The 22183-nt window shown below is 38.5% G+C and overlaps 1 protein-coding gene across 12 annotated transcripts in view; it reads left to right on the top strand.

Annotated features, from left to right (window-relative positions):
- Positions 1 to 22183, top strand: part of RBFOX2 (RNA binding fox-1 homolog 2) — a 287281-nt gene that overhangs the window by 255556 nt on the left and 9542 nt on the right. For 3 of the 12 annotated variants that reach the window (XM_065938726.1, XM_065938709.1, XM_065938790.1), the window contains 6 exons: positions 3242 to 3334; positions 6170 to 6230; positions 9235 to 9288; positions 9453 to 9547; positions 10649 to 10791; positions 17420 to 17462. In XM_065938726.1, the coding sequence (XP_065794798.1) occupies positions 3242 to 3334; positions 6170 to 6230; positions 9235 to 9288; positions 9453 to 9547; positions 10649 to 10791; positions 17420 to 17462 (489 nt within the window). Of the gene's footprint in view, positions 1 to 3241; positions 3335 to 6169; positions 6231 to 9234; positions 9289 to 9452; positions 9548 to 10648; positions 10792 to 11279; positions 11821 to 14453; positions 14494 to 17419; positions 17463 to 22183 lie in introns of those variants that run through there. The other 9 variants (XM_065938753.1, XM_065938734.1, XM_065938762.1 and 6 more) reach the window with 7 other exon arrangements.

Raw genomic sequence — 22183 nt, 5'->3', positions numbered from 1 at the left:
TTCAGGTGGCGCTAAGCAATGGATACACCACTGCCTGCCTTGGTCAGCTTCTGGAGGCAGCCCACATTCCCTGGCCTGTAAGCCCCCCTTGCACCTTTAAAGTCAGCAATGGCCAGCCCAGCCTTTCGATTCTGACTCTCCTCTTTTCCTCTTTCACTTGTAAGCACCCTTGCGATTACATCGGGCTCACCTGGATAATCCATGATCGTCTCCCTATCTCAGGGTCGTTAACTTAATCACATCTGCAAAACCCCTTCTGCCCTGTAAGGGAACACATTCACAGGGGATTAGGACATGGACAGCTGGGGGATGTTTCTCTGCCTGACACAAGGTCTATTTACCTTCGAAGGAAAGAAAGAAATCCTCTTACATCTGTGTTTCTTATCAGGAAGTCCCAAAGTTATCAACAAGGCCTTCTTCCTCCTTTTATGCTAGTAAATATGCCTGTAAAGATGGCTTCATTTTTAAGTCTTTGGTATCTTAATCAGAATTTCATTTAGTTTATAAGTACCTTTCCTTATAAAACATTTTAAAAACATTTAAAAGTGAAATTTTGTTCCAGAATACTAAAGTCATATTGAAAAAAATCTTACACATGTAGGCTTCAATGTTAAACTTTGTCATTTGCTGACCTTGAGCTGCCAATGCTTATGATACCATGCAGCCACTGTGTCACAGATGGCCCGTCAACACATTACAGAAAGGAGGATCATAGAACACGTTTAACAGTTAGATTTGAAAGCAGAAATTAGAAGAACTGTGGGAGTAATGTAATTTAATCAGTGGAATTCAGAACTTAGATTTCAAAGCATAATTTCTAATTTTCTCACCATTAGCTATAGAAAAAAGCTACACAGAAGGAAGAAGACCTTGCTGTTGCTCTGGGGCTTGTTGATGCTTGAGTCCTTAACCTCAGGTTGACTCCATGTCTTTACTTCAGAAGGGGACCAACAGGTTAATCCTTTCTACCCGTGGGTGTATTTAAAAGATAAGTCTGTATGTATGTATGTGGACATGTAGATACAGATAGTCAATGCTAGAATTAAAAACTTAGGTGCTAGCTTTTATATAATCTGCTGTCCAACTGCTAATTTATAGTTCACTAACTTAACCGAAGGTATCAAATGTATGAGGCTGTGACAATCAGTTGGAATACCATATAGTACTTTTAAAATGTGATACAAAACCTCAACACAATCTGCAACCTTTTTTAAAAGGTTTGACTTTCCTATTGGAGAGCTCTCCAGGTTTGAAGAACTGGCTTCCTGCCTTTTTCAGATGCTAGTGTGACAGATGGAATAATTAATTAGTAACTTGCCCTTGTGCATATTGAGTTGTCAAAGTGGCTATAACATCTTGATATCAAAGTTTGTTTCTGAAAATGAGTTCCAATTGATATTTTCAACACATATACATTTTAAAGGAACATTTTTAATTAAAATTACCCATAGTATTACATCCTAAGCTACGTATTTTTTTACAAAAAAATTCTTTTCAGCTTAGCATTTCACTTGCTAGATATCCAGATTGAAGGTGGAGGTAATCCACTGGAATCCTCCACGGATGGCTACCCAATCATATAATCATTTAGATGCTGAGTCATCAGATCCTTCGGAATGGTGGAATTGCCTTTATAAAATCTTATCGAACAGTGCACACTGTTGGCCATCTCAGTTAAGAATATGCATCATATATATAGGAGTGCTCATGGGTTAAGCAGCAAAGCAGAACTTCAGTAAAAATAACGGCTTCAGGTTATCCTACAATAGAATATTCAAAGAATGCTAGGGGGACAGTGAAACTATTGAGAAATGAGGACTGTTTCCGAAAATTCTAAGAAAGTTACCACTCTACAGACGTAGATAGCTTGAGAAATTGTTACAGTTGCTGAGTAGAGAGACAAGGACAAAGCACCTAGAGTGAAGCTGAAGTAGCGCTTTTTGAAATAGTCCTGCAGTATGTAGTCAATCCTGCTGGTGTTGAAATTGGTAGTAGGATATGATGACCCAGACTAGCTTTTCAGATAAAGTGTGAACAAAGGAAGTGAAGGAAATGGCATCCCGCTCCAGTACTCTTGCCTGGAGAATCCCGTGGACCTAGGAGCTTGGCGGCTGTAGTCCATAGGATCGCACAGAGTCAGACCCGACTGAAGCGACAGCACACGCACATACACACAAAGGAGTAAAGTGGATTAGCTCCCTGGTTTCCTGTGTTTTCTGCTTGACAAATTAAAGCTTCATGGTTTGTTTGTTTTCCAGCATCTACGGTGGACAAATAAATTAATCCTAACTCAGTAGCAACTGTATTGCTATTCTATGGTATTCTTTCCTGTTGAATAGTATGCAGTTCATGTCACTAACTAGGTCTCACTCCCACTGTCTTTTGACTGTTCCTTTTCTCTCCTTTTCTCTCTCCTTTTCTCTCCTTTTCTCTCTACGGAAAAAAATAAACACATTGAGTAGACTTCAACAGATGTATAATTTAGGCAGATCTGGATAAGCAGTTTCTGAACTCCAGCTGAACATATTCCTACTCTTGTGTCAATCTGTTCATTTAAAATTCACATTGAAGAAAAGTTATAATTGACCACTGCCTAATGGTCTTTTCATTTGCTTAGATGAACATGAGTGCTGTCCTCTCCCACACCCAGTATCCACAAATCAAACATCCTCACTATCTCTTAAATTATCCCATTCCCAGAGGAGTTGATGGTGCTGTAAGCCATAGGCCAAGTGGAGCTAAAATGGTTAGACCTCCTAACAAATTCATTATATGAAGCTGGCACCCAAATACCAAGCTTTATATAGAAGTTGCTGAGTAATAATAGATTTGATTATTTTTTAGTATTAGATAAAGGGACATGTATATTAACAGCATGAAATGAGAAAGATAGGATTATTTTTAAATGTTCAGATTCTTGGTTGACGAGTTTGATCCGAGTAACTCTGTACCTCAGTTTTGGTCTGGCCTCACATGCTTTTTGTTTTATTTCATTATTGTTATTATTGTTGTTAATCACATTATTACTATTATCACTACTACTATAGTTCTTTATCCTTTTATTGGATTTCATTTCCCTTTACAAAATATGCATGGGCCAACAATGTGACTTTGGGAGAGTATTGCTGAGTTGTTGCTGATGTCAGTTTCATACTGTGATATTTTTTTTTCTATTTACCAAGAGATGAGTACTTCAATATAACGATGTGCATGTTTTCCCCCCTTCTCCCGCTGCATGCAGGGATTCGGGTTCGTAACTTTCGAGAATAGTGCTGATGCAGACAGGGCCAGGGAGAAATTACACGGCACCGTGGTAGAGGGCCGTAAAATCGAGGTGCATGTCTTCAATAATTCAACTTCTGGTTTATATTTTTATTTCTCTTTTTATGTATTGCCTCACTTATTTCACATTTGGAACCCTGTCTTGTTTGTGGTGTGTGTTTGTGTCTCTGTGTCCTTCACTTTCTTGCACTAAAATGCTGTAAAAGTAACACTTCTGTCCCCCCCCCCCCCATTTTTTTATTGTTTGGGGGTTTTTCTTTAAATTTACCTGTGTGCGAATGTATTTGTATTTGATTTCATTTACTTTTTTCCTCTGAAATGTTCATCCTTCTACTCTATTGATTTTTTTCCTTTGCTTCAGTTTGCGAGACTCTGAAGTCCTGTAATCAGGCCAAAATAAAACTAACGTTGAAAACATCTAAAAACTGTCCAGTTTAGAAATGTGTCCTGTAATGAATCAAGGGGCCAGCCAGTATCCTCTCTCTTTTGGGAGTCCAGTTTGCCTCCACCTGCGTGTAATAAGTAAGGAATAAAAGATCATAGAGGTTGGGAGGTGGGGAGGAAAGAGTCCAAAACTCATGTGGTTTTTAAATACATTTGATATCCAGAATTTCAGCAATTACTGGGTAAAATTCTCCAGCAGAGGGTTGGGTGGCCACCTGTAGCACATACTAAAACTAAGATTGAGTTGGCCACCTGGTGCTCACTGGCCCTTTTCATCACGCAGTGAAGGTTAACTGGCTCCTTTCCCCTTTCCCAGTTTTTAAAAGTATGAAATATAAAAGCCACCATTTTGAGTAAGATGTCTGCATATTTTTGCTTTTTTTTCCCCCCTCCCTTTCCAATGGTTTAGCATTTAGGGCCCTTCACTTGACTCACTCTTTCCATGGTAACTATACACAATGCTGGCGATGGTGCCCGTTGGCGGTAAGTGAAACCAAAGCACTAGAGAAGAAGCTTTTTTAAAATGTAATTACAAACAAATAAGAAAGAAAAAGTCCATCTGCCATCTCACATTAACACTACAAAATGTGATTTGACTTGTTCCTCTTCCTTTTCCTTTCCCCCTTTTATTTTCACTGCTGTTGAGTAATGCCGCCTGGACTCTGGATGTACATATTGTTTTGTAGCCGTCTGAGCTGTTTGAGTACTGACGTCATGGTGATTTTTTTTCCCCTTGCACATCTTACTCAGAGTTACTGAACTCCAGTTTGGCTGGTTTTATTAATGCACTTCCTGCCCCTACTTCCTTTCCTCCTTTTCCTCTTTCCCAGACCTCTGTTTGTAGCTATGACTGTCCCTTCTTTGCCCTTGACAGCTCTCTCTCCTGCCCGTGACAGCCTTCCTGACTTTCTCTCTTCTCTTCCCTTGCTTTTTGTTCTCCTGACCCACGCTCTCTTCCCATCCTCCGCCCTAGTCCTTCCCGCCCCTTCTCTGTTCTGTGCAGCTATTGGTCTCTTTGCTGACTGGTGGTTTCTGATTGGTTCTGGCCATTTTTCCTTTAAGTGCTTGGGTGCTTTCTGCTCTAGCAGCTAGTGGAAGCTCTTGCCCCATTCTAATCCTTGTCTGTGAGAGCCTCGCTCTTCACTTTCTCCTGTCTTTCCAAAATTGATTGTTTTTTTCTTTCTTTTATTTGTGTGTGTGTGTTTTTTAACTGCATGCTCTCAGTCTCATCATTGTTGTATCCCATTCTTTCTTTTTAAATGTGAAATGTCGATATGATTTTGTGGGCAAACTAGAGTAAATGAAGTTTCAAGCTCTTTTCCTCACATAGGAAGGTGATCACTATACAAATCTTAAAAAAAATCTTAAAGGTGATCACTATACAAAACATTTTTGGTTCCAACTCCACCTAAAATTGGTGGAGTTTTTGGTAGCAAATTTATTGCTATTCAAATTTAACATAATATACATCCCCAGAGTGAAATAAAACAAATTTTGTATAATTTTTGTTTTATAATTCTTTTAAAAACTGGTCTGTTTCTATGTACCTGACAACATAGTATATAACCAGGTTCTATGGTAAGGCTCTACCCTCCTTGTAAGAACTTTGAAGCTGATTCTGACACTGGACTGACTACAGGATCCTGGCTTTTAAGTGCCATTCATCTTTTCTTCATCGGCACCATCTTTGCAATGCCTACTTACCTTAGCTCTGAGAATGCTTTAATCATGCAGTTCTGTAATGAGGGTAGAGAGTACCATAAAACAAAAGAAACATAAAGCTTTTTTTTTTTTTCCCAATTCTTTTAAGTGCCTGATTTAACAGCCTTCTGAAAACTTTCTTCTTAAATGAGTAGGGCACATAATCTAGAAAATTCAAAATAGTCCTAAAGCCTGTCAACATAGGAATCTTAAGTTCCTATCTTTTTTTAGTGACCTCAAACAGTAAAATTTTATACAAGCATGTAAAAATGATAAACATGAGAACAGATCAGGTCCACAGATTTTTTTTCTCCTATCTTCCTGTAAATCTGTTTCCTGAACCAATGTAGCAAGCCTCTGTTTTATTAATGAACTTCAAAGTTCACATACAAACAGGGCTCTTTCCAGTTTTTTCCATATTTTCCTGAGCGCAGAGATGTCTCTGTTAAAAGATCTCCGAAGAACTTGCAAATGTACTTTTTCTTTGGAGTCCTGGATGGTAAAGTTGCCCTAGTTTTCCATTTGAAGACCAAGAAACTGTATTTTACTCTTGTTAGCCTCACTTAATGAACACTTTAATTAAAATACTACATATTAATATTTTATATTGCTATATTATTTAAATAAATTTTCTCTGAAATTTGCATTGTAAACTGAATACTGTGTTATTGAATGAGCACCTCCGTGTTCCCTAACGTGGTCTCCTTCCTCCCTGCCCCTCTTTTCTACCTTGTGCCTGTAGGTGAATAATGCTACAGCACGTGTGATGACCAATAAGAAGATGGTCACACCATATGCAAACGGTAAGAGGCTGTGAATCATCTTCAGAAAAATGTCACTTACGTCATTTATTCTTGTACAGGTATACGAACTTTTCACAAACATCAAAGACTTTTTTTATTTCATTCTTCCATTTTTTTTATGTACATTGAAGTATTTTTTTTACCTGGCAGAGTTAATTTTTATAAATTACCTTTTTGGTTTTTTTTTTTTTTTCCTTTTTGGTTTTTTTAATTGTTATAGCCTTAGTCTCAGTAAAATCCGTGTTATATAGTGTGAGCATGTCATTTGAGATTTCTGCTCAAAACCCTCTTTTAGCTGCTGTAGTTTTTGGTAATATGTTAGGCTTGTTCAAGATCCTACTTATCTGAACATGAGTGGAATAATTCTTGACCTCTTGTTCTCCTTTTAAAGGAATGCTCTAGAGGTAATAGCCACGGGGTATGTGTGTGTGTAAAAATAAAAATATTTTGTATTTGATGGTTACATGTTATGTAGTGAGTTTTATAAATGTTTCTCATTAAGGGGGAATTTTTCTGTAAATATTTTGTCTAACAAAAACAGAACTTTTGCTTCGGTTGTCAAATTTAATCTAGATTCATGTTGCCTGAGTAAGACAGGATATAATTTTAATCTATAGTACAAGAGTGGTTTTACACACTGTGCTCCACAGGACCATCTGGGGGGGGAAGAAAACTGAATGGACTGGGTCTTGAGGCCCATGGCTCCACTTTGAAGAACCTCATTCACTGTTCTATATTTTAGAGTTCTGCATGAGATTTTATCTAGAGTAAAAAGAAGAGTTTCTCCCTCTATTGCTAGAGTGTGACAGTATGTGCTGGTAATGTCTTAAGTCAAGTAGAAGTGTATTAGTTGACCTTCAACAAATATGTGTACTTCAGCTTTTTAAATAGAGTATAGCATAATTTGCATTTATTAGCATAACTTGCGTTTTCCTTAGTCATTTTACTAGTGGTGTGTCTTGGGATACCATCACCTTCCAAGTTACCTTTTGTTTTCTTCTTTTCACTGCTTCATAAAAACAAGTTTTTGCTATTTTGATTTTTAAAAAAATCAAATTTGAACAAAAGGAGAGGCCAAGTATGTCAGATTTCCTTTAGATCCAGTGGGACAGACAGAGCTACTGACTGGAATTGAAAAGGCGGGAATTCTCCTGCTCAATCTGTCTCTTCGTTTTACTCTGTAACAGTGGGCCAGTTTCCTAACCCATTTCTGTTTTCACCTCTAGCAAGTGGCAGCCAGAATTTTAGCACCACCAGGCTCTTAGTCATCAAAATCCAGCCTTCTTAGCTTTTTCTTTAGGAAATAAAACCCAGGGAAATATAGTATTGACACTTACTCATTGTCCCAGAAGTGGTGCCTATCTTATCACTCTCTTTCAGTTTTGTGAAAATCAAGTGACATAAACACCTGTAAAAATACATTGAAAAGTGTACAAAACTAAACATATTCAAGCTTTCGTTGACAGTATTCCATTATTATCATGTGCATCCATTGTATGCATTTGAAGGGAGTGCTTAAAGTAGTAGTGCCACTGGTGGGAAAGGAAAAGTTCACTTTTTAATATTATTCTAAATCACCACTCAAGTCTACGAGAGCAGCCTTTAGAAACCTGCAGCTGCTGAGTTAGAGATTCTTCAAAGAGCATGCTAGGTGCCTTCAAGGTGAATTCTCAGCATGTTCTTACTGACTTTGAGTCACCTGACTTGTCTAACAATGCAGAACATTTGTGTTTTTACAACTCCAGTAGGATCCGAAGACAAATTTTGAAATTTTCATGCAGAATAATGAAGAGTCATGTCTATAAACACATACAATAATGAATGGGGGATTGGAATGATTCCAAATGAATGGATTTTCTTGAGTAATGTCTTGGCTTATAGTCATTTAAATCTGATGATTGGCCTTTTCATCTTTCCAGTCACATATTTATAGAGTAGCAGTGACACAATGTTACAATGTTATAAAAGAATTAAACCAAAGGGCCAATCTTTCAGAAAAATAAAATGGTTTATTTATTTATAAAAATGTTATAAATGTTATAAAATGATAAAATTCAAGAAATATTTACTAAGATTTTTCATGTGGAATGCTACTCTATCAGTGGGCAATATAATGTTTCTCTCTTTCTTTTTTTTACCACTTGCCATATCCCTATAAATATAAAAAAGGGAATGTAGAAATTAAAGTGACATCAAACCTAATGTTTGGAAATACTTAAAATGTTTACACTAATGTTCTGTAGTGGTCTTGTATTCTTTAGCTCAAAAGTCTGATTAATGTAAATGTACTTCTTACAAATTAAAATCTCAGAAGACATGCACCAAAGTTAGGAACATACCTTGAATTTTATCATTGCATGTCTCTTCTTGGTGACTTGGTTAACTCCAGTGAAATCCCAGTGGGAAATCCTAATGAAAGAAGATTTCCATTTACCCAGAATACCATTGGCATGCTATAAATGAATATGGAGTTCAGAGGTCCAGGTCAGATTTGAATTCAGTCAAAGGATACTGTTTTATAATAAAACAGCTAGAGTAGTAAACAATGTCAAGATGATATAGAAGACAGTGCATCACAGTGGGATACCGAATTACATATATTGTGCCTTTTTCCCTTCTTCTAAACAAGGACTAGGTCAATTAGCAGTTCTGTGAGAGACAGTATACAAAACCCCCAGGATTTATTTATATTTCTTTTTCCTTCTCTCATTCCCTCTCCATCTTCCTTCCTTCCTCCCTCTCAATTTTTTTCTCACCTCCTCTTTCCCCCACCGCCTCTCCCTCTACCAAATATTCATTATCCCTTCAGTGTGCTAGTCCTGCTTAAAGAGGGTCAGGTCCAGAGATGTCATCACCCTCTCCTGTAAACCCCCACTAGCATCCTAAAGAGATGATGGTACCAGGCAAAAATGAATCCAGAGCGTCTGAAGCCCTCCTTTACCTTCTGTCTGTTCCTCATGTTGTAGTCTTAAACATTTGCTCACTGTCCTTTCTTCCATTTCAGGTTGGAAATTAAGCCCAGTAGTTGGAGCTGTATATGGCCCTGAGTTGTATGCAGGTAGTATTTGAGTTAATTTTTCCATTTGTGCTATTTACATATATATGTGTGTGTGTGTATGTGTGTGTGTGTGTGTGTATATATATACAGATAAATTTATTGTTTTTCAATTTCCTACTCCTTGGTAATCTTTTTGCACCTTTTCATTTCCTAAATGCACTCAGCATCCAGTTTCCAAGCAGATGTGTCCCTAGGCAACGACGCAGCCGTGCCCCTGTCAGGAAGAGGGGGTATCAACACTTACATTCCTTTAATCAGTAAGTAGCCTATGTTGACCTGGCATGGAGTTTGACTGTTGTGAGTAAACAGTGATGTATTGGTCTTTTTGTCCCCCCAAATACACGTAACTGAAAAGGAGGCAGTCACGAGAGAGTTAAATACTATCATTAATGCCCTGTCCTATGCTGGAATCTTATTAGCCTGTGCTAGAATCTTTTTGATCAAATGTTAAGATGGCCACAAAACATAAATAGTCGGAAAAGGTAGAAGAGGATGAGGACATGTAAAGAAAATTTTAATTCTGCACTTTGTAATGAAGCAAACAAAGAAGGGATTATTGGTGGAACGTGTTGTACATGATGTCTGTATGTCAACTCTGGGCCATTGAGTAGAATACCACTCAAATGCCGCTCGAATTTTATTGATTATTCTCAGCTCTGTTGGTATCTCTAAAGTCATTTTGACCTGAGCTATTTAGCTCCAACAAGAGATATAATTAAACAGAGTTCAGTGGATACAGAATCAATGTCCCCTCATGCTTTCCAGAGGATAGCACACTTAAAACAGGCCCATGGAGAATGTCTGCCTCTTTAAAGGACACAGGGCTGCAGGTGAGAGGCAGTTTCCTTCTCACCTCTCATTTCTGGACTGAAACATGTTAGATAAAGAGTTATGTGGACTCATGATGTGTCTGAAGACTCTTTAGTGTGCCTTGGAATGTGGCGGCATGTCAAAAGCAGAAAAGGATGTTCTTATGAAAAATAATTATTCAAATGGATGTAATAACATCTGGAAATGAGATTAATAGTCAGTTAAAGAGTTTATGTCAAACAACTTAAACTGTCTGTAGGAATGAAAAGTCTCGTCTCCATTATGGCAGAAGTTCTCAAGAGCTTCCTGACCCGTTTCTCATCAGCTTGCATTGTAAGGCCAAAATTGGGAAGGAACAAAGAAAACTCATGATTTGTGATAAATGAGGCATGGTGTCACTGAGTTATGGCATATTGCATATTTCCATTTCTTTTTGAGAAAAGTTGTGATGTGGAGGTATCTTTTCATCTTTCCTGTAATTGTTGCAAAGCAGGTTGTGATGGTACACGTGCTGCTGAATGCAAGTTGACATTTCTGTCATATTTTGGGTCTCCCTTTAGTTCCTGGCTTCCCTTACCCAACTGCAGCCACCACGGCGGCCGCTTTCAGAGGAGCCCACCTGAGGGGCAGAGGGCGGACGGTATATGGCGCAGTCCGAGCGGTACCTCCAGCAGCCATTCCCGCCTATCCAGGGTAAGCAGTAGAGTCCCAAATAAGCGACTGGATAAAACCAGAATACCATGGCCCTCGTATAACTTCTGGGATGTTGCCGTGCCAAATAGTAGAGATTCTTTGAATATTTACAAATTAACAGATTAGATGGCAAGAATCATACCATTGTCAGAATGTAACAGAATATCAATGCATTATATAAATCTTCATCTTGGCCACCTTAAGCCCTCACAGTAGTGGCTTAAGACAGTAGCCAGAACTGTCTTGTGTTCACTAGCAGTGTGTTGGCATGGAGTTCACTCAGCATCGCACGAATTTGGATTAACACTCCTGCAGAGAACCAAACTAGGAGCTCAAGATCGTAGTGCAAGACTGCGTCTGCTGGGCTCAGCCCTCACCACCACCCTTGCTGGGGGTGAGGCTCTCACATGTGCCCTCCCTTGTGGCTTCACTGCCTGGGTGGTGAGCAGCAGAGCTAGTTACCCACAATGGATTTGCTTTCTTTGTAGGAGACGGATTAAAAGAGGTTAATTCAAAGATGAACCAAGTCCAATTGAATCAAGGGAGAAAGGGAGAAGTAGGAAGAATAAAACTACAGTTGGCTTCTGAATGATGGTAAAACAACTGATGGAGCTGAGCATCCTTCACCCTTTGATTTTTGTATGGAGGGTGTCTCATGCAGTGGAATGATTCCATAGCAACAAATAAATCCTTTGTTACTGAATGGGGGAGGAGGAGTGAAGATGGCAGGTTTTGATTTCCGTTGTTTCTTAAGGTCAGCCTACAATGTATATTTTTATATAAAGAGTGGACTTTTATAAGTTAGTTGTATCAGGACTTTCTTTCTTCAAAGATGTGATGTTTGTGTTCCTCATCTTTTTTCTGCCTGTGACAGGTTTTTTTCCCATATACTTACTGAAGAATAAACAGTGGTAGAGCAGCCTATTCATTGCTACTTAGTTAAAATGTAAAGGGAAGGAGTCTCCTTTGTAGGTCCTTTTCTAACAGCAAAATTGACTGTGAGATGTACTGATTTAGTGGTCAGTCATAGGCCAACGGGACATGCCATTCGGTCCTCAATTACACAGAATTAAAGCATTTTTATCAGACAAGACAAATATGGGTGTTGAAATTGGCAGGCTCCAGAAGCCACTGGAAGGGAACTACTTAGAAATAAACCTTTGTTTGCAGTTTATAGGTGTTTAAATCCCATGCATTCCATCATCTCCATCTTCTGCCATTACTTTTAATTTTATCCCCCCCCAACTTGACCTTTGACCTTCAACCTCTGACATCTCCTTTTAAAGCAGTGACTAAAGATACAATATTGTTTCATCAAGCTATATTCAAGTAAAACATAAAACTGAGCCCTGGATGTTCTACACACTAGGAAAATTGTTTACAAAGTGTCTTCCATTTCATTCCAAAAGATTGTACTGTCATGTTTGCAAAGAGATACTGCTCACCAGAAACATGGGACTGTATTTTGTAATATTCCTGAGTTACTTTATCAAGTGGTTGAATTCGTTCCTATTCAATATAGGTCATTTCAGTATATTGGCCAAACTTGAAAACCCATTCTCTACCAAGTCTGTGTCAGGTATATATTTGCTCAAAGATATTTTACCTTTATGTCTAATCACATCAATTTCTGTGCATTACATTGAACACTAATTTCCCATGTTTTATTTTTTATTAACTAAACCACCTGTTTACATGGAAGATGGCAAGGAATAAGTCCAGTATCTTATGGGGAATGGCCTAAAATTGCTTTTTAGCTTAGTGAACTAATTTCATCATTAATCATTGTGTTCTAGCCTCCTCGTGGCATTTGATATAGGGAATATTGGAATTCTTCTAGAATTTAGGTGAATATTCCCAATGAGTGATACAGTTTAGCGTAAAATTTACTCATGTTTTTAATACCACTACTCTTCTCTATAGGAGAAATACTTTCGATCTTTGCCTATTTCCCCTTACTAAAATAGTTGAAAGTTAATTAGTCACCAGTTGGCATCAATGCTTTGGCATTTTACCAGCCTTCTCATTATGAACAAGTCTCTTTTTTACTAAAATGCAATTGAGAGGCAGATTATTTTCTAACCTCAGATTTTAGCTGCAGTTGGAGACTGAAAATGGACAGAATTTACCTAAATGACCTCAGAGATGAGTTTGATTTGCCTATTGTATAATACAAAGGCACGGAATAATTGGGGCATCACAAAGTGTGATCATACTGTCCTGTAAATACAACAGAACCTCACTGGGGGTAGAATTCAGAAACTTTATAGCTACCTGTGAAAAAGAAATTATTTTCATATTCATATTAAAACTATGACTTGATAACCTCACTTACTAGCTTGTTTATTATAGTGGAGAAGGTAGCAGTGAAAATTTCCAGCTTGTTTAGTTGAATAAATGATAAACAGATCTTTTAATTTTAAATAACCAAATCTTGATTTAGTGAAAAGATTTTTATGTTTTTTCCTCTACTGCTATTCTGTGTCTTTTGGTCCCAAAATAACATTTTAGGGAAATTATATTCACAAAATATCTCAAAAGGCTTGAAATTTATATCTTCATTATAAAGTTTAGTGTTGCTTAGGATTAAAAACAGAATCATGTGGGGTTTTTTTTGTTCAATACAAATTTTTCTAAACAGGAAAATAAATCTTTTTATTCCTAATCAAGCTACCTTCTCGATTTTATTCATTTAAATAAAACAGGTCATGCCCAGAACCTCATTTATCAACTGTATTTTTCAGAATTCCATGAATATTCTTATGGTCAAAAAAGAACCCTTAACGTCTTCCAGTTACTCCTCCCACTCTGGATTATATTGTTACTATCTGGGATCCCCACTGCACCTTTCAATTCTTGGACCTTGGACCAATCACCTTAACCTTTAGCTCATTATCTCTGCTTGTGAAAGCAATGCATTGTGGGTATTTTTGGTTGTGTTTTTTTTTTAATTACATTTCTCTGTTTACTTTGGTCAGAATTGATTGACTTGTTTTTCTGAGGTGTTGCATTGGTTCTTAAAATGCTGAATAATAATACTTTGCATGCTTGTGTGATCAGCCAAATCTTATCGCATGTCTAATGTGCAGGGTAAAAAGCAGGTGATGTATGGATATCAGAAAAGAATTTCCACATTACTCTGAAACTGATAACAAAATACTAAACATAGTGTTGAAGCATATTTTGCATACAGGTCATGCCCTAGTAGGATTCTTTGGGGTTTTGTTTTGTTTTTTTTTTTTTCTTTTTTTCATATTTAACCCCTCTCTGCACAAACCCTGCCCCCACCCCCACATACACACACCCCTTTTGAAGAAAAACATCCTCTTAGGACAAGCTTATTTTTTTTAATACTCTCAATAAGAAACGTTGGTGTTTCCAATCCAGCAGGTTCTCCATAGCTATACTTGGCCCTCTGGGTATGCTCTTTATTTCTCTCATCCCACTCTAGTTACTACTAGATTGGCAGGCATTTCCTTCTAGGGTTGCAACCCTCCCCTGCCTTGCCTGTCCCAGAGCCGCCCCAACCTCTCCAGCCCAGGGTCCGTATTCATACATCACCTGCCGTGTAGAGCGCATGTGCATGCTGCCGTCCTCAATAACCGGAATGTGTTTCTGTTCTTTTGTTTTTTTGTTTTTGTTTTTGTGTGGATTTTCTGCAGTGTGGTTTACCAGGACGGATTTTACGGTGCTGACCTCTATGTAAGTACACACACCGGGGCCTTCTCGTCCCCATCCCCTGACAAGCCAGCCTTTTTTTTTCTGTTTTTCTTTGGTTTTTTGTTGTTTTTTTTTAATATAGTTTATTTAATTTTTATGTTCTTTTTCCTTGTGGATATATATATATATATATTTATATATTTAAGAATGCAAGCATGCTTCTCTGCCACTGCGCTTGCCCCTGGGTGCAAAAACTAAGCCTTTGGGTTTCCTGGTCATTGCTAGAATCAGTCTACTGGACATATTCTTTTCCCTTCCCTATGCCCACAGATGTTCTGTGTATCACAAATATACTTGAGAGATGGTCAGCAGGTTTAAAGTCTTTTCTTCCTGTCGTCTCATGTGCATACATAAATAACAGGACAAGCGTAGCCTGAAACCAGCCCTTTCCCTTTTCTGCTTTTCTTTTCATTTCACATCCCTCTTTAGATCATTAGGGCTTTGATTTCTGTAGATGGCAAGAAGCTTCCTGAAATGTGTGTTTTCCTGTTTCACATACTTTGAGAGAGCACTGTCTTCTGAAAGTGAGGTGAGGAATTGATGCCAGTGGAGAGTGGGTAGGAATGAGAGGAAACCAAATACTCAGTGCATAAGGCTTTTCTATATCAGAAGGTCCACAGCCAGTGGGGCTCTTTCTTTAAAAACCATCTAGAAGGAAACAAATGGCATCATTAGCAATCTACACTCTTCTACAAACGTTTGACTCATACAAGATTTGTTGATTTGACCAGCCATGGTAACATCTTTATTACTATCCATGATTTAAACTGTCTAGCTCTAATTCGAGTCTCATGATTGGTGCTCACATGTTATTTAAAATATGGGCAAAATGATCTAACTGACAAAAGAGTCAAGTTTTTGAGTTTTGCAAGTCTTTTATTAGGACCTCTCTCCAAAGATCTCTTTCTGAATGCATGCTTAGTCTAACTACCCACATTGTTAAGAAATAGTTTCCTGAGAAAAACTTGTCAGCATGAAATGATTCTTCGGGCACAGTGTAGAATTGTCTGGAAATGCTTTCTCCACCCTAATTTCTCCAAAGTCGATAAGGGTACCTTTTTAATGAACTGTTTCCACAGTCTGCCAGAGATTCCCAGCAATTAAACCATTAATGCCGTTTCAGAATGCATGTGGAGTATGCATTCTGTATTGCTGGAAGTAGACAGGAGAGAGTGGTTCTCTGAGATACGGTGGGGGGTGTACACACCTGGCCGTTTAGAGCAGACCTTCAAAGTACACTTGAACACATGCTTGAAGGAACCTTAGCCATGATTTGGTCCAACCTCCTCACTTTGTGGATATGTTTCTTCGATTGTGACTTACCCAGATTACCGAAATTGTTTGTTTATCCAAGCATAAAACCCAAATAATCAATATTTCATTACCTCTCATAGTAATTTAGTTAAAATCCACATCTTTCCTCTGATGGTCTTCAAGAAGTAAATGAAAGATCTTTTTTTCTTATGCTCATGGTGAAACTTGAAGATTAGGAAACTATTAATATATCCTACTTTTACCACCAGAGTGCACTTTTCTAAATATATGTATTTACATCAGCTCTTATAAGCATGTACATCCTCCCATATACATTAGTATCCATAGTCTCATGAAGCTCACCTTTATGTTACTTAAGTTTTCTTGAAATCTGGTCTATTAGAGTACACTTCCACTTGAATTGGGAATTTTTTCTCTGATATCTCATTCGGGGATTTCTTAAGTACTTCTACCTTATTAAGATTTGCCTCCTTCCACCTTGTTAAGTCATCCAACCGAGTATTTGTTAACAGTTCTCTCATTTCCTTAGTTTACAATATATGACTTTATTAAGAGAGATGATTTTTCTGCATTTGTTGAGAAAATACTCTTGATTTTTTTTTTTTTTCATCTACAAATCGGACCACCTTATCAAGCTGAACAGAAGTAATTCAGTGACCTTGCCAAAACATTTTTTTGACCCGTGGCCTCTAGTTGATGAAAAGGCTGAATAGTAGTGGTATTTTTATTTCTTAGTTATCTTAAACCAGTTAGTTACTTAGAGGAAAGAAGGAAAAGTTGGTTACTAGTGCTAAAATAATACCCAAACCCACAAATGGAAAACCAGGAAACATGAGGTGGGAACTGCTGAGTGAGGCTCAGAGTTAACTTTGAATACAGCTTTTAAAACTGCACATTCCCCACCCTATGTGTGAGGTGGCAAAGGAGTCTTCTTTAAAAAACACACAAACAATAACAATAAAAACCCCTATCATTTTATGTTGAATTTGTTTCTGCTTCTCTCTGTACATTTTCCCTTCTGTGAAAATCTATTAATGTATGTTTAGTTCTTGTTATCTCAGAAAGGAAGATCAAAAATAGAGAGGTTGGTTTATCTAGTCTAAAAAGTGCCCTGAACCTGAACTTGAGGAGACAACATGAGGGAAAAGAGTTTAAATTGCTGGCTTTTATTTAAGCTATATTAATTTAAGCTATTAACTGTGAAGGTGTTTTTTGTAGATTTTTTTGGTTTTATTTTGTTTGTAATCTCTCCCTGTCCTCTTCTTAGGCCGTAACCCCTGCTGGCCACTTTCTTCCTCCTCGTGTCTTGCATGGCACATTCCTCTCTGGAGAACTGATCTAGCAATTGTGCCCATGACTTGTAAAGAGATTCCCCATGCTAAGATTTGGGAGTGTCGCAGGTAGATTATGTGTCTGCCCACCCCCTCTTTTTCTGATCAGTAGAAAAGATACCATTCACCCTAATTCACTTTTTTAATGGGATAACAACTGCTCCTAATTCTCACCCTGTGAAAAGCATGCTTGCATCCAAAGGAAAGAAAAGGCTGGTGGGCCCCTTCGCGGGCTTTTTTGTATGATTGTTTTCCTTCCACAGCTGTGTTTTTTGAACTGCTCTTCCTGTGTTCTGTTATAGAATAGTCTTACAGGAACCAATCATTAGCGCTAAAATACCTCAGGTAGGAGTGCCAGTGTGACCTGCCAATCAATCAGATTGTGGATTGCAGTGAAAAAATTGAATTATACTAACCATTCCAGCTCCACGTTAGAGATGGGAACAGAGGCTTTTTTGGACAATCAAGACTTGTGAGCGTGTGATCTAAGGCCTGCTACCTCAGCAGTGCACCCAGTCAAGCGCCTTACATGAGGGCACCTCCTCCAAAATTCCGTGCTCCCGCCCCATTGCCGCACATCCGCACCAGGTGTGTTCCACGCACTGTCCCATCACTGCCACCTCTTTTAATTTGTCAGTCACATATATCCATGGTGTTGAAACTGGTCTTTTATATTATGAAGAGCTTAGCCATTTGGGACATCATCTTCCTTCTCTGAAAGAAATGAGAAAAGAGAGAAAGTAGAATCCGTCTAGACAGGATTTCTGAATCCCAAATTGGCCCCTGTTGTGAAATCATAGTAGGAGTTGGGCTGTGCTGCTATGTAAGTTTGAACTTGTCCTAAAAATCTAGGTATACTAGAACTCTAAAATGGAAGCATGTGTTTCCCAGGCCCTCTCTCCTTTTCACCTTAAAGCCAGATTAGCAAAGGCAGTGGATCACGACGCCCTGTTCGATTTGCTGATGGCTGGGTGCTCAGCAAAAGGGGAAGCAGCAGGTAACTTGTCACAATTCAGTTAGTCTATTTATGTGGCCACCCAGTGAGCTTCTGGAGGTAAACCAATTATAGAGATGTGGAAGAAGAGTGTTTGAAAGGCTTAGTCAGTTGAAGATCATCTTTTATCATAAAAGTAGTAAGTGGAAGATACCAAATCAGTCATAAAGATTCCTTTCCTTAACCCCAATTTTAATAATGATAGAAATTTGAAATATTTTCCTTAAAAATTCTTCATTATCTACTCTTCTAAGTAGATAAGGTCTCCCAGTCAAAAGCAGTAACAATATTATCATTATTACAAGTTTTGTATTCACATCTGTATTACCCACATTTAATCCAGTGTGCCATATTGCCACAGAAGAATCTTTGTTCTCCTGAAGAGCCCCTTCTCATACAAGTTCAGTCCAGGGCTGTGGATCTCAGTGGAGGAGGTGAGGGAAAGGAAGGAGTTAGAATCATGTAAAGACAGTGATCCCCAGAGGCACAGCCTTAGGCCTAAGCCAGTTGGACTAGATCTCTGCTCTGCTATAGTGATTCAAAGCATCACATCTGCCATTCTCCCCACCTGCCTACCCACTCCTGCCCCTACTCCCTTTGCTCTGTAAATCCATACACCACATGCAGGGAACAAGCTTTCATTCGTCTGCTGGTCTTGAAATATACATTCTTCTCCTCAGTGTCACATAATGTCATTGTCTTCCAGGTAGAAAGGTGTCTTGACATCACATGCTCACCAAAGTCCTGTTTTAATGTAAATCCTAAAACAAAAAAATGTAGTAATATACTTAATGACCAGGTTAAAATCAAGACAAGGAGAGGTTAAATGGAGACAGAGAAAGGCCAGGTGTAAGAGGAGAGGTTCTCTAGAACCCTCCACTCTGTTCTAATTAAAACACAGCTCAGGCCTGTGCAGAGGAGTCACGTGGTCTGCTTGGCCGCACTCTGAAGTTCACTAGACAACAAAATTGGTTCAGAGCGGAGTCCCTAGGTGACATTGAGCAGTGGAAAAGTGAGAGTTTAACAACAACAAAATGATCTTAAAGGTAACAGCATTTTCATTTGAAAAAGCTAGAATTTGAAGGCGGGGATGTGTTACAGAAATGTGAAAAGATAGAATGCTTAAACATAGGAAATATTTTAGAACACTGGATCAGTATGTCTGGGTGTTGACAGAGGGCAAGCATACAAGTGAGCACTGTGGGTCAGAAGTGAATCAGGAAGATTGATGAGGGGAGTGGTAATTGGGATGCCCCAGTTGGGAGCATTAGGAGTCATTCAGAATGCATTACAAAGGAATAAGAAAGTAATTGTTTGTAAAGGGGTGTGTGGAATATTTGGATCAGGCTTAGCCGTGACAGATTTATCCAGCTGTCAGGTTCCAAAAAGCTGTCCGTGTCTGCCCTCCGACATTAGGGTGTGCTGTGGCCATGCTAATCCCCATTTTTTGTTTTATTTCAAATCACACACAGATAGAATCTGCAAACTGCTTCAGATCAAACAGGTCTGATTGTGTGTAAATACATATGTCCTTTTTAATTTTTATTATTAATGGTTGCTTCAGTTTTGCATTGGTGCATGGTTCAAAGCAATACACATCAGCTATCTCATGACTTCATATCTCCAAATGAATTATTTCTCCTCTTTTTTTGTTTGTTTGTTTGTGCAGTCAGCTGAAGAAATGTTAACATCTCACTCTAAATCTCTCAGTGGAGTCTCTGTTCCCTTCTCTGATATAACAGATGGGTTACTGCTTGTTATAATTATTAACATCGTGGTGTGGGCCAGGGCTCGGGCGGGCCAGATTGACTCTTTCTCTGGGCTGGGAGGGGCCAGTCGTTAGGGTCTGGAATGTTAACTCGAGTGGTGACTGACTGTTTCCGTAATACCAGGTCGTTGTGGCTGCACGCTCTAGTAATTGAGGCTGTGTACTTCACCGAGCTTGTGGTAGAGCCTAGGGCGAACCGCTGTCCCAAGAGAATGCTGGGATAGATAGAGTTAGCCAATCCGAGTCTGAACGTGGTGATTTTGCTGGTCGTTCTAGCTCCAGATGTTGGCATGCTTAGTTTTTAATGTGATTAATAAATGTGGCGCCATACCCCTTCCCCACGCCTGAACCCTGTCTCTCCTACCCCCTCCCCAACCCTTGTTCTTTTTGAAAAACCTGAGAAACAGCAATGAAACCCTTGGTGTTTCAAACTGCACTTTGTTCTCATGTTCCAGAAAGAACTTCAGATTTGCTCATAGAAGTGAAAGTTGAGAAAATGGTTTCTCTGCCTGGATGCTTTATGCCTTCCAGGATCCAAACTGAAAATAAATATACCTGAATGTTCATTGGCTTATATTATGATGAGACACATTGTTGAATAACCAATTGAAAGTACCATCAGAAATACTTCGGACTAAGAATACATCTAAGAGGAGTAAACCCGTGACATGCAATTTAGCTTGTCTAATTTAGGGATAGTCATCGATGAAATTAACAAGTTAATTAGGATATTACTTCCTGTTCTAAACGTAGATCCCTCCTCCTAAAAGAGCTTGTCTGTAGCGCCATTATCGTAAAGTAATTAGAAGAGTAGACATGTGGAAATATTATTTGCTTTTTTAAAAGAACAAATTGATGTCGTTTTCTTAAAATTCTGTTGACATTCTTCTTGAGCCTTTTGTTATCAATAAAATATTTGCATCTCTGTCCTGCACTCCTGATTTTGAATGGCAAAAGACCCTCAACAAATTCAGGCTCCAGAGTCTGAGTTCACTTAAAGCAAAAGGAAAGGACTGGAGGTAGATTATCTGCATTTCCTTCTGGTTTGGAAGGAGCCTTCTTTCCCACAGCCTGATCCATTTGAAATTGCCTTGATCAACAGTGACATTACTGCCTTGGGCGTGAATGGGTGCATGCATGTGTATGGCTGAGTCCCTCGGCTGCTCACCTGAAGCTGTCACTGCATTGTTAGTTGGCTGCACCCCAACACAAAATACAAAGTTCAAAAATATAAAGCAATAGTATCACCCCCAAACCACTGAGGTTTCCCTGGTTTCTTGCAGGCTGAGGAAACCAAGAGGAAATGTCTTATCAGTAACCTCGATCAGAACCTCTTTTCTTCCAGAATTAGTGCACTACCGCTCAAATCTAATGATTGAATGCAATCCCCAGTATATCTGACATACCAGGACTTACTTCAAATCTAGTTAGTATTTTTATGGGAACGTATACCTCTGCTCCATGGCATAGAACTTAAGTTTTTAGTTGTTTTACCCAGGTAGTATACATTGGGCTTTAGTTGCTTTTATTAGCTTGATTTTTTCCATTTCTAGAGATTATTTTGAATTTCGAAGACCTGCTGAAGGGACAGACTTCCTGATGTCTGTTTACCGCATCATCCTCATTTACAAAGAGGTTTTCCTGAACATGGCCCTGCTGTAGACTTCACACTAGCAAACTTTAATTCTAAACTAGTGGAACCATTTATAATGATACGGAAAAAGTGAACCTTCAAGATTTATACAAAATTTAAAATCTCAACTACAATGATTAACATCTTGTTTTGTTTAACAGTTGCTTTTACTGTTTCATTTCTTTTTTAGAAGTTTTTGTAAAAATGTGAAGGAAAGAGATACTTTAGTTAGTTTATATATAATGTAGATACTTAGGCGTGTATGTATGACAGGGTACATGTTGCAGCCTGGATATAGGGCTTTACCCAGATCAGTCTGCCCTGCCTGTCCTGGTAGACCTGGCTAAAACTCAGAGGAAGCTTGTGGATCACAGCTAGCCCCTCAGGGTGCTCCTGCCATGGCCCTATCATTACCATCCCATTACCAGTGTTGGTAATATTAATGAGAATTTTCTTATTTATATGAATATTTATGGAAAGATCTATAATTGAAGCAATGTTCAAATCATTCACTTGAACAAGGAAGGAATAATATAAAACCACTGAAAATCAATCAGGGCTTTTTTTATTATTTGCAGCTACTTCTGATGAATTTGAGGAGCATAAATTTAAAGAGCAGGAGTATACTTTACCCCGCAGTACAGTGTCTTCAGTTAGAGAAAGCATAAATT

Source organism: Muntiacus reevesi, chromosome 1 (genome assembly GCF_963930625.1).
Source record: "Muntiacus reevesi chromosome 1, mMunRee1.1, whole genome shotgun sequence".
NCBI lineage: Eukaryota > Metazoa > Chordata > Mammalia > Artiodactyla > Cervidae > Muntiacus > Muntiacus reevesi.
The sequence above is the reverse complement of the archived record's forward strand: the minus strand, read 5'-3'. Positions and strand labels throughout refer to the sequence as shown.